Raw genomic sequence first — 12740 nt, 5'->3', positions numbered from 1 at the left:
GGAAACGACACACGCACCAAAAAAACCAGAATCGCGTGGTCACGCTGTCACCGCTCTCCGTGGCGTGTTTGCCTGCCGGGCCTCTCCACCGTCAGCCGGCCCTCGCCGCCGTGAGGGTCTGACGCCTTGGCTCCATTTTCCCTCCCTTACCGCTCCAAGAACGGCGGGGGGGAGGGGAGGAAGCAAGGGTAATAAAATCACAGCGTCCGCCTTTTCTAACCAGCTATCCTTGCGAGATGAGAGGATAACTTCTGTATGTCAACACCGCAATTCCTCATTCCATCAAACTTCTCAAGCCTCGACCTCCCCTTGGAGCCGGCACCTGCACGTAAACCAGAGTAAGGAGAGAGGTGTCCGAGTGCCAGGATTCCCAGCTCCGGCACTCCTTAACCTCCCCGGGAATCTGCTCTGTCTCCTCTGGGACGGCGATGGCCAACAGCCAGATCCGTTGGCGGCCATCCTTGCGCAAAAGTCAGGTGAACCGAGCGGTGGAGCAAGGGAGGATGTTTCAGCCAGCCCACCTTGATTTTAGTTTACACCAAAGTCTATAAATTAATGACTAACAAGCAAATCTTTGTATCCATGCTAAATGTTAAACGCTCCAAAGCTCTTTAATTAATACAATTAATATGTCCTAACTCGCACTAAACAGACCTCAACGATTCCCAGACTCTTTCTCCTTACAAACTCAAGAAGGCATATATGCTGGACAGTCCTAATACAAGATTTTAAAAATTTAAAATTTCCTCCCTTAGCCCTCAGCTCACACAGGGGTACTGTGGCCCCAAGCACTTGCTTTCTCCCAGCCCCTGGGATGTTCTCTGGGCAGACAGCTCGTCTGGTTGTGACAATGTTCGTGTCAGCCATGGTTTACTGATCAAACCTGTGAATTAGCACTGGTAAATCAATGCAGGGGAACACAGTAAGCTGAAGGTAAGCAGGTGCCATCACTGCGTGGCCTAGGTGAAGACATTAAGCTGCAGAAATGTGGTCACTTACTCCTGGCATTTCTGTGACAAAAATGTGCCTCGATGGCTGAATAATCATAAACTCATAGAATGGTTTGGGTTGGAAGGGACCTTAAAGCCCATCCAGTTCCAACCCCCTGCCATGGGCAGGGACACCTTCCACTAGACCAGGTTGCTCCAAGCCTCATCCAGCCTGGCCTTGGACACTTCCAGGGATGGGGCATCCACAGCTTCTCTGGGCAACCTGTCCCAGTGCCTCCCCACTCTCTCCAGGAAGAACTTCTTCCTGATATCCAATCTAAACCTCCCCACTTTCAGTTTAAACCCATTCCCCCTTGTCCTGTCACTACAGACCCTTGTGAAAAGTCCCCCCCAGCTTCCTTGTAGCCCCTTCAGGCACTGGAAGGTGCTATAAGTCCTCCCCGGAGCCGTCTCTTCTCCAGGCTGAACAAGCCCACCTCTCCCAGCCTGTCCCCATAGCAGAGGGGCTCCAGCCCTCGGAGCATCTCCGTGGCCTCCTCTGGACTCGCTCCAACCGGTCTATTTCCTTCTGATGTTGGGGGCTCCACACCTGGATGTAGAACTGCAGGTGGGGTCAGTTTTATAAACAGTTTAAATATGAAGGTATGTTTTCCAGGAACTAATTATTATGAAGAACATTTTTAAAGTAACAATCCAACAATAATAAGCTTTAAACCATCTGAAGGCTAATTTAGACACTTAATGACTGCATTCTTCCCAGGACGGGCACTGGAGGGGGTACCTGTGCTTAACCAGCACCTGCCGCCACTTGCTCCCAGTGATGGATGCAAAGTGCTGCCATTGTAAAAGTTTTCCTGGTTATAATGCCTCTTAATATTTACAAGGTTGCAACTAGCAATTTCGGCTGTAATAGAGAAGCATGTGTTTTGTTATTTTTCTTCCCCACCTATAATTTCTCTGATCCCTGATTTATTATCGTCTTCCTTTCTATTGTCAAATAATAACTGTATGCAGAGCAGCAACACTGGGCTGGCCCACCCACCTCGGTCAAGGCTTTCAGAGAACTTCAGGAGTGCTTATTTCTGGGCCCAAGATTCATGAGGAGATGTAAAATCTGTTAACAAATAATCCAGCGTAACCGCAGAAGCAATGCCGTGACTCATGCCTGCCGTTCATCCGAGGTTCTCAGGTTCATACCTGAAAACCCAGGTGGGAGAAGGCGGCGGCCGCCTCCCCGCCGTCGCCTTCTGTGTTCCCTGCCGTAGCGATGGCGTGCGGCGATAAGGCGAAGCCGAGCCCGGTAGAGGTGGCTCTGACTTCCTGCTCTGAGCATGCCTGCGCTGATAGGCGTGAGACGTGGTTCTGTCCTTGCACTCCACGTCTTCTTGCGGGGTTTGGCACATCCTGCCTCTCCCTTGCCTTCCTGCGCTGCGCGTCAGTCCGAGTGACACTCCTCAGCGGGCGAGCTGAGTATAAGAGGGAGACAGCTCCATGCCAAGGACTTCTGAGCTTCAGGTTGCAGCTTCCCTGCTCAGTGTATTTGCAAAGAGACGAACTTCTTCCTGGCATGGCTCATGGGTAAGAGAAAATCGTTCCAATTCTCTCACGCGAAGGGCAGCGAGGATGGGATATGTTTGTCTGGGAGACGTGTAAAAGGGAGTGGGGTGAAATGCAGCACTGCAATAACCCTGCTTCCTGTTTCTATTCTGTTTTACTAACTCACTTCAGCGTAAAAAGTTGGTGAGTCAACTGAATCATAAGCGTTTTTAGCTGAAGTAAGGTGATGCTAAGACCAGATTTTGCTTAAACGTAGCTGATAATGTAGAATTGGTTCTCCAAACATCACCTGCCTGCCCAGGACCTTGACAGAGTGCTTCCCAAGTAACTGCCCACTCTTGATGTTTGTCCCTTGACCATGCATTTTCCTTTCCAACTCCAAAACCTGTCTGATTTCTCCTTTGGCATTTCAAATACCCACTTTAAACTAAGAACAACATCACTAGAGTCAAGTGAAAGGCATACACACTGGCCTAAGAGGAAAATGGAGAGAATTGCACGTATATCCTATTAACCGTATAAGCTGATCCATGTATTTCACAACACTGGAAACAATTTCTTTAAGTGATTGGGAACTTCTCGTAAATGGCTGCTCATCAGGCTTTACATGTGCTTTTCTTCTCCAGGCCAAGATGAAAGGCTTTTTAAAAATTGGATGTTGTTCAAAGGATCTCTGGAAGCAAATTTACTTTAGAGATGTTCAATCAAACTTTCTTTGCAGGGTTCCATGGGACCCATTTGCAATACATGTTTTTCTTGCTTGGACACTGTTGACTTGCTCACATGACTTGCCACTGACCCTTGAAATCTCTTTGTGTCTTGAGTCATTTTTGATTTATAGCAATGAAAGACTTCTGCGTGGGGTAGTGTTTGGGAGAACGAAGGCTTCATACAAGAACATAATTTGGAAAAACAGGCACACCATGTGAAGGTTTCATTTGAAAGCTATAACAGAACGGAGATGTGAGATTCTTTTGCTCGAGCTGCACTGCTGGTGCATCAGAGTTACTATTCCAGAGAGTCTCCCCTAAAAGTGTTCTCAGCTCTTACAAGTGCAGACTAAGCATTCTTGTTACTGGGGTGGTGCTTTGCGCCCGTAAGCATAGCCATGCAAGACTCCAGCTGGACAAAATCCAATTGGCCAGACTTCTTGCAAAGAAATAACTTAGTGTATGTGAAAGCACAAATCTATCAACAGAGAGGTTTCACCATAGGGAGGGGATTGAGAATTAATTATAAAAAATCCCTTGTTTGAGTCATACGTGCAATCATATTGAAAACCAGGGAGTAAAACACAATACTTTTTCAGGAAAACCTTACCTAAATGCCATGTGTCACGGATTTACGTGAAGGTGTTGGGCTGCTTCTCTTTGAAGCTGTCTCACCCCATATGTGTAAGCTAAGTTAATGGACCTTCTTTAAAGAAATACTGTCCAGAATGAGTTTTTACAAGATGACGATGTAAGTTGCTAAACGAGTTCTTTGCTTTGGCAGGGATATATTTTAATTTATTCTAATCTTCAGTTACAATGGGTACAGGTCCCCTGTGTAAAGGGACAACAAAAAGGAGAGGAAAAGTCCATGATAATACTGTGGTAGCACCCAGCAGAGAAGAAGGATAAAAAATAATTTTATTTTATAAAATTAAGTGGCTTTAGAGTTTTTGAGGCACTTTTGCTGAATGCAGGAATACACTTACAGAAGTAAATTTGCTAACCAAACATGGGGATTGAAATTTGTACGTACGCTCTTGCTGTAACCCTCGCCTGAGTAGACACCTTGAGCTTGCCTCCATGAGCTCCTACAATATTCCATAATATTTCAAAGGAGGAAAGATCAATCAGAGTCCTACAGTCCTCTATAAACACAGGACAAATCTGCCAAGAGTGGATGAAGAACAAGCAGAAGGGATGACAGATTTCCTGTATAGGTGACTTCTTTTACCAACATACATACATACAAAAATATATCTATATAAATACTATATATATAGAGCAAAATATTTTAAAAAACCCAACAACCTGATATCACCCCTGATATTTCACATACCTTGGATGTTTAACAGACTCCTATCCGCCACTGGTAGTTACTGCCAAAGTAAAAAATGTGTTAAACACAATATGGCAGTACTCAGGTGGGATAAGATGATGCAGAGGAGTGGGCAGCATGAGGGTCCAGAACCCAGGAGAAAAGTGATCCAATAAAAGTAGGTCAGTCCAAGGTAACAGGATTGTAGACAGTGCTGAAAGTGTGAAAAGCACCTCCGGTACTGTTCTGTGACCTTGCTGATCCTGTTCTTGGGACTTCAGCTGAGCTGGTGAGATGAACAATTTTCTGGTTAGTGTTGGTTTGTAGGATCTTTTGAGAAGGAATTGCTCTTCTTAAGACTCTGGAAAGAATGCGGAGGTACGGCTGAAAACCCATAGAAACGCTGCTGGTGGTAGGTTTTGTGATGTGCCGTGAGGCGAACTCCCCGTGACGTGGAGCAGGTGCCTCGTTGGGGCTGCACAGCCAGTACTGATGACGCGGTGCCGCAAGCCACACTGCTGTATCAGCAGAGCCTGAGGTTTGGACAAGGGCTGAATCTAGCTCCTCTGTGACAGCCTCCTTCTGCTCCACTGTAAGATCCAAGCAACAGTCTGCCTTCATATTCGTGGGTAACCCTAGCAACAAGCATATCCATCGTCTCCCGTATCGTAGGATTTTCAGTCCTCTTCCTTCTTGCAGGTGTTGAGACCTAGTCAAGCCCCGTTCAAAGCTGGAGTGATCTTCTAGATTCCCCACAACAGAGCTCTAAAAGTATCTCAGAGCCGGAGTGAAGGCAGAGCATCAGTGCCTCCAGCGTGGCTGAGGTACGCGGTGGCTCAGATTCCCGGGGCGGGCAGCCGGAGGTGTGGCAGCCGGAGCGGTTAGTGTTGTCTGCCCTGCCCTGCTGTAGGAGGTTGCTTTTCCCACTGCTGGCTGTCAGTATCATATATATTCTTTACCCTCCTCAGCTGCAGCTTATCCTCTGGTGCATTCATGTAAACTGGCTGCTTTGGGCTCTTCACTCGGGGATACGGATTACTTTGGGCAACAAGCTCTCAAGGAGTTAAGTGCAGGCTGCTTATGATTTTCAGGATTTCAATCCTAGGCTGTATGAGTTCCATCCCACAGTTACACAGGCAGTTCTGGAGGAAAAGGATTGCTCAATAATGTGGAAAAAAAGAAAAAAGTCCCAGTTCTCCAGGGACAGTTTGCTACTTTCTGCTTCTTGCCACATGGAGCTTAGAGCAGCAGTTTCTGAGCCAGCCATGCAGTCCAGGACAGGAGAAGGTACATGAAATCTTGGTTTTCTGCCTTTAGACAAACCTCTCACCTTTTGATTAAAGCCCTCTTTCATGCTACAACATCTATTCTGTCCCTGCCAGCAGCAGGGCAGGTGCCAAGCTGGCTCACTTTTTGCTCAAGTTTCTGCATGTTTTGTCTTTCCTTGAGAACAGCTGCTTTGGAGGATAAGTTTAAAATTACCGAGGGCTTTTTCCCTCGGCTTTGATGCGTGTGCTGGTTTGTAACTGATTAATTCAACCACCAGTCATTTAAAGATTAATCCACCCTGCTTTCTTCTCCACTCTGTTCTTTGTCTTGAACTTTGGTGTTAGTGTGGACATAATGTCCTTGGAACTGGAGCTACCTTTGGGCAATTCATCACAGTAACAAACCTTCCTAAAATTTGTTGATAAATAAATGGATAGACTTCTGCAGGGAAACTATTATGCAGGGAAAATAGTTCATTAAAATGAGGAAAGGATCAGCCGGCATAGGCTTGTATGTGCATCAGCGATCAGTGCCTGAGAGAATTTTATTGTATGCAAACCCTGTGTTTAAGAGTCTTAGTCACCTTTCATCATGCAACTTTATGCTAGGAAACCATGCATATGGGCAAAGGAGAGCATCTCTAGCGTGGGGTCTTTCAGGAAAAAAAGGTAGGAAGAGGTGTATAAGATTGCTGCTAGAAAAGCATTATAGAGAGAATTTTTTGCTTCCTGATTTGTTGCGTAGTGTTGCTGCACGCTGATACTTATCTGCTTCCCCCTGGTTGGTACATATGTCATGAAGGAGACTAGTTTAAGCTGTTTAAAAGATCAGTGACACAGATACTAGGGGAAAAAATGCTATTTTAATATGAATTTGTGAAAAGCATGACTTAACAGAATTCAATGGCAAGGCCTACTCTATTACTTATTCGACATGGAAAAGCATACAAAGGTAAAATCAAATTAGCACTGAGTTGAAATGGTTTATATACTGATTAAAAATTATTTACACAGGGTCGGGAAATCGAATCTGAATTGGGTTAGTGTGATACAGATATATATGGATTAGGGGAATAGGGTAAGGAAGTTCCACCCTATTGGTTGAGTCACGAGGTTCAGAGTGGATGCCCTTGCTTTCTAAACTTCTCATAGAGAAATTTTGGGGCCACCCCTAGTCCCAGACTTGGCCAACAGTTTATGTCTAAGGGACTAGGTGTAGTGATCACAGTGTGGTGATTTTGCTCTGTGGATCTTTGGGATAGCAGCAATTTGAAGATCATTAACACTATAAAGATGAATCACAAAATTAGATTATATAGCTTCCTAACAAAACTTACCTATCAATGGATCAACACAGCAACTTAATCAAAGACTTAACAAAGTTAATGACATAAAATTGCGTGCACACAGACAGAGACAGATGTGGATATAGAGGTAGAAATAGATATACACAAAGGTATACCTGTTAGAATTTCCCCTTGAGCTCAGTGAAAACACTCAGGTTGGACACCTTTGCACCTCTCAGTGGCTGAAGAGTTGATCCTCAAGGAGGTTTCAGCCCAAGTTTTGAGGTCCTCTGATTTCACAAACTTGAGAGTTTGTGAGCTCTGAGAGGCGTCCCTCTCAGATGGAGATACTGGGTGGAGCCTGCTGTGATCCAGGAGAGCTCAAAGGGTGTCACTTGGGACTACTTGAGTCACAACAAAATTAACTTTAGGCCTCAGTAACTTTCCACCTTGGCCACAACTCGGGTGTGTAGTTACTAGGGTGTCAGTAATTGATGATACCAACTTGCCCGAGTCTCAAGGTTGTCAGGGAATGATTAGTTATTCCACCCTTATTCCCACCACGGCCAGGTGGTTGAATGCCTGCTACACATCATGGTCAGGCAGCTGAACTCCCAGTACGGTCAGTGCTGTTCCCTACCTTACCAGTGCAGAGTGCTTGGTACAGACAAGGGATGCTTACCTGCCAAACTTACAATGGCCAAGGCTGGATGGGAATCTCTAGGTCGTAGTGCGATCCAGGAGCTGGGGCAGGGAAATGTACCACCACAGCTCAGAATCGTCCTGAATGAAACACCACCATCTTCATTTTTATTTCAGTGCACGGAAAACCGCAGGAAGGCCTACTAACAAGAACTTTGTTTAAATAGACTCTAAAATAACCTTAGGGAAGGCTCAAGCTTCAGGTTTACAGGTTACGTGCATTCTTTGGGTACGAATGTCAGCCGAAGCCCTGTGTTTTATACAGCAGCACTGACAGCAATGGCAGCAAGGAGTGGGGAGAAGAGGAAGCTCTCCTGCTGACGAGCTGGTATCCAGAACACAGAGTGACATCAGAAGACTCTAGAGGCGACTTGCAGAAATAACAGCATGCATCTTTATTAACTTGTGTATTTCTTGGCAGGAAGAAGCCCTTAAATCATGAACTTTCTAAACTTTTCAGTGAGATGTGGGATATGGATGTTAACCGCCTTACCCCTGGGAAAGACTACACAATTGATTTGCAGGTAACTGATGGCTAAGTCACATGAGGATCAAGGGCAGGATGGGACTGTAGGAAAAGGTGTCTGCAAAACTGCCTTTTGCTAAAAGTGTTGCCCATGCTTCATCATTTCCACTAATGGCATAGGCAGGAGTTGCTGTTGGTGAAGAATCACTCGGGAGAGGGAACAGTAGAGGGAACATTCATGGTCCACACTACCTGGATGTTGGTTACACGTGGAGTCTCTCCGGTGTCTGTCCTGGGTACTGTAACATTTAATATCTTTATTGATGGCCTGGAGGAGGAGATGGAGTGCAACCTTTCCAATTTTTCCGATGACAGCAAACTGGGGTGATGAAGTTGATGAAATTCAAGCACAGGGCTTCTTTTCAGCTGAACCTAGGCATGCTGGAGGAATAGACTGAGGAAATTCAACAAGGACAAATGCAACCAGAACAGAATGCCCAGAGAAGCCTTGATATCTCCATCTCTCGAGGTTTCCAAGACCCAATGAGATGATACCCTGAAATCAGTGTTGACCATACTTTGAGCAGGACTAGAGTTGTCCTGAGGTCCCCTATGCCGTGGGTGTTTCTGTGCATGTGTGACAGAGTGTATTTATGTGTGTATGACTGCTTGTGTGTATGGTCTGGGTGACTTGCAGCGAGGGAGATCCAAGTCATTCTGGTGGGAATAAGGGAGGAATTTGAGGAATTCCTGGGACTCTCTTGGCAAGTGTGGCGTAGGACAGAGGTGTAGGTAAGGAGGGTTTCAGGGTTGTTGCTACCAGTCCCAGGGAACTGTGAGGGAGGAGTGGGTATCAGATTTGAATCGCAGCCCTTTCACTCCTTGCCAGCTCAATGTAGTGCAAACATGACCATGTGTTCTGGCCAGAAATTGCAGCACGTCCCTGAATATTCAGTATCCAAGTTTGTCCTCACGCAGGTGCTCAAACACTTTATTTCAAAGTTGCTTCACATTATAAGACATAATTTTCTGCTGCTGATAAACTTGAAAAAGGGGTACCTACCTCAAGCCAAAATGTGTGTGAGGAAAGTGTTCTCCCATATGGTTTCTCCAGTTCTCAGAACAAGGCTCCAGTTACCCCATGCCCATGTTAACAAACTGCTACTCATCTTCTCCTCTTTCCTTGACAATGCCATTTTTGGAACAGAAACTTGAAAATTGTCAGGAAAGCCTCCCATCTGCTTTGGATGTGCCTGTTGGTAACATAAATGCCCTTAAACGTGACCAGCTCGAAGTCTTTGAAAACTCCTGAGCACTGGGATGCATCAGTATGAAGCTGCACAGAACTATCTCAACATCTCCCTGGCACTGGGCCGAAGGCTGGGGCTGCGGTCATGAAGTCAGGAAGAGAAAACAAAGGCTGAGCCTGAGGGAGCCTACTCAGGAGTTGGATTGCTTTAGCATTTTCACGGAGGAGAGGAGAATTAGCCTCGCTAGCCCGGGGAGTAGGGACTCAGGAGAGAAACAACCCTTCAGCTGCACCGCATGGCCTCATAAACTGTATGCAGTGGGTCTGTGGGTTACAAATTAACTAAGAAGAAATGTGCCCAAAACTCCTTTTTAGTGATCTGTCTGGTGTGAGGGAGCCTTGGCTCCACATTGCTTCTGTTTATTATTTGTGATGTATATACCATGGCAGCAACAGCTGGTTACTGACCACAACTGAGCTGAGTTATTCTGTAACGTCCTCTCGTTTCGTAGGAAGACCATTCCTAACAAAGAATCCTGATAGCATTAAGGGTTTTGTTTTGAATATTACAAAGGCATGCACTGTCTCCTCTAAGGAAATCTTACTTCTGTCATTGTTTTACTCTGGTGTTTCTCCTAGGGAAAAGCAGGTGCCGGTGCTGGCCAGGACAGTGCAGCCAGACACCTGTTTCACGATGTAAATGAAGAGCGCCTGAAGAGCATAAAGACTTTTGCAAGTGAGACCTGTTCTTTTGTTAATGGTGGAAATGACATGAAGAAACCATGTTAGTTCTTATGTGTTTGCCTAAAATATAACGTCGTATGTAATTTGGATGGTGATGAGGATCATCAGGCCGGATGTCTTTTGAAGGTAGTTTCCACAGCATTTGCATGGAGGCTGCTTGGAGCCTCGTGAAGAACATCCTTCTGTGCCTTTGCCCAAATCTGAATTTCTCTGTGGTTCTTCCACTACGAAGAGAAATGGATGAGATTCTTGACATATTGCTTTGATGTTATTCCATTTATTGAAAAAGATGGCAAAAAGTCATCTTTCCTCCTTTGCTCACAGCTTCTAGCCCTTTCAGATAGCACTTAGGCCCACAGCTACCTCTAGCATTTCTGTTGGGGGCTGTACTTCAAGCATGTCTATGAATGGAAGTTTCCTTCCCTGATCTTTCTTTTTCCCTGACAGAGTTTCATTAAGCTGATCAAACAGTCGTCATAACCGGAAGCAGCATTTTTCTCTGTTCCCCCCACTCTTTTCTGAGCCACACAATCCTGTGTCGAGTGAGGGCAGCTCTGGTGCCCACTGAACCCCTTGCTGAGCCCCTTCAGCTCACTAAGCTCACAGGAAATGACTTAGGTTTTTGACCTCAAGTATTCTTCTATCAGCTTGGTGTGCTGAATCAGGCTCCAGAGTCCACTGAGCATCAGAGCACAAGTAGATGAAGTGATGGGAGGGAGCAGTGGCAAAAGGGGTGCAAAGCAGAAAATGAGCCCATCCATTCTGTGGCCATGCGCTCAAGCTCAAGCCACCTTCCCATGTAGATTTATGCTGTATATGCTCTACTGAAGTAATGCCCACAAAGCCTTCTGCCAGCATAGCTCAAGTTCATGAGCCAATGCCTGTAATTTTGGTGGTTAGATATGACTTTTTTTGGTAGAAGGTCATTATTGCTTGAGCACTTGGTTCCATAAGGAAGCTCAGTAGGGAGTAAGCTGTTTATCTGACCTGGAGTCACGTCTAGACCTACACCCAACAGTGTACCCCAGAAGGAATTTTGACATATAAAGGAATGTCTTTCTCCAAGGACTGTCAAGGCATCTTTTTATGATGGCACTCTAAGGGCTGTGTCACAGATATGTTGAGGCATGAGGCCTGTTTATCAGGATGAGCATGATGAAAGTTTCTCTTTATCTGCAGCCTTTATTTCCTTATTGGACAACTATGAGACATCAACCGGTGTAGCAGAAGTAGTGACTCCAGAAGAAATAGTTGAAAACAATTGTTTTCTTGATGCTATCTTAGCAACAGAAGTCATGAAAGTGAGTAACACAGATATTTTTTAGTCTCTGAAAACACTGAATTAAAAAGTAAACTGTGTTTATATCTTGGTTTTTATCCTTCAGCTAGCTCATAAATATCTGCTTAAAAAAAACCTAGCGAAGCCAAACCTTGCCGATTTCAAATCTCAGCTCTATGACATCTGGTTCCAGCTCTATGCCAGGAAAGAAGGAGACAGGTATGTTTGATGGTTATGGTTCCTGATATACTCTACACTACTCTAAGTCAGGAAAATACAAGCCCGAGTGCCATCTGTTAGACACAGAACTGGAAGACAGCCTCAGAATGTGGCCTAAATCAGGTGTTCACTACTCCCAAACAGGTCGGGTTTAAAGACTTTCTGCTCAGATGCTAAGAGTATTAACCCTTGGGTTACACCTCTGGTAAACTGCCTCCAGCCGCATTTTGTGTCCCTAATCACAGGCCTTCCACAGCAGACATCCCTCCACTTTTCAGCCTACCACATTGTCCACTTTTCTAGTCTGTACTTGGTCAGTTTGTCTGTGAGGCTGTTACGGAAGACAGTGCCAGAAGCACTGCTCAAGTCTGGGTAAGCAGCAGTGATGCATCTGTGGCATTTACTAACAACTTTCATCATGAAATACAAATCTAGGCTTCGTGGCTAGATTTCATTGCAAGTTTCATGCAAAGTAAGAAGGAAAACCCAACTAATCCAGACCAAAAAAACCTGCTCACAGAGCAACCTAAGCAGGCTCGTGCATCTTCTTGCCTTTTACTTTTGACAATTTAAACTATTTAAACATATAAAACGCCTAAATATTATTCTTTGGTTTATTACAGACCTGATTCTTGTGGTTTTGAACATGTTTTTGTTGGAGAAACAAGGCGTGGCAAACAGATCTTAGGTTTGCACAACTGGGTGCAATTTTACCTTCAGGAAAAGCGCAACCAAATTGACTACAAGGGATACGTCGCTCGAAAGAACAAAACCAGGGTAAGAAAGATGCCTTTGCAAAGAAAACAGATGGATCCAGAGGGAGAAGCTGTGGTAATGAATCAAGGCCCAGAGTAGCAATGATAGGTCAACTGTTTGAACCTCATTTGCCCAGGGGTATACAGGCAGAAGGAATACTAGCATGCCCTCAAGTCCAGCTCATTTTTTTGTAAAAACTATTAAAAAAAGTAGTGCTGGTGTTCACAGAATCGCAA

General features: G+C 45.2%; 1 protein-coding gene across 1 annotated transcript in view; it reads left to right on the top strand.

Annotated features, from left to right (window-relative positions):
• The first annotated feature begins 2217 nt into the window (after window positions 1-2217).
• Window positions 2218-12740, top strand: part of LOC104515540 (poly(U)-specific endoribonuclease-A-like) — an 11000-nt gene continuing 477 nt past the window's right edge. Inside the window, exons 1-6 of the mRNA XM_010159556.1 lie at window positions 2218-2528; window positions 8213-8315; window positions 10146-10242; window positions 11430-11551; window positions 11636-11748; window positions 12372-12525. Of these exons, the coding sequence (XP_010157858.1) occupies window positions 2218-2528; window positions 8213-8315; window positions 10146-10242; window positions 11430-11551; window positions 11636-11748; window positions 12372-12525 (900 nt within the window). The remainder of the gene's footprint in view (window positions 2529-8212; window positions 8316-10145; window positions 10243-11429; window positions 11552-11635; window positions 11749-12371; window positions 12526-12740) is intronic.

The sequence above is a fragment of the Eurypyga helias genome, unplaced genomic scaffold (genome assembly GCF_000690775.1).
Source record: "Eurypyga helias isolate BGI_N326 unplaced genomic scaffold, ASM69077v1 scaffold1769, whole genome shotgun sequence".
NCBI lineage: Eukaryota > Metazoa > Chordata > Aves > Eurypygiformes > Eurypygidae > Eurypyga > Eurypyga helias.
Note: the sequence above shows the minus strand (reverse complement) of the source record. Positions and strands in the feature narration are given on the sequence as shown.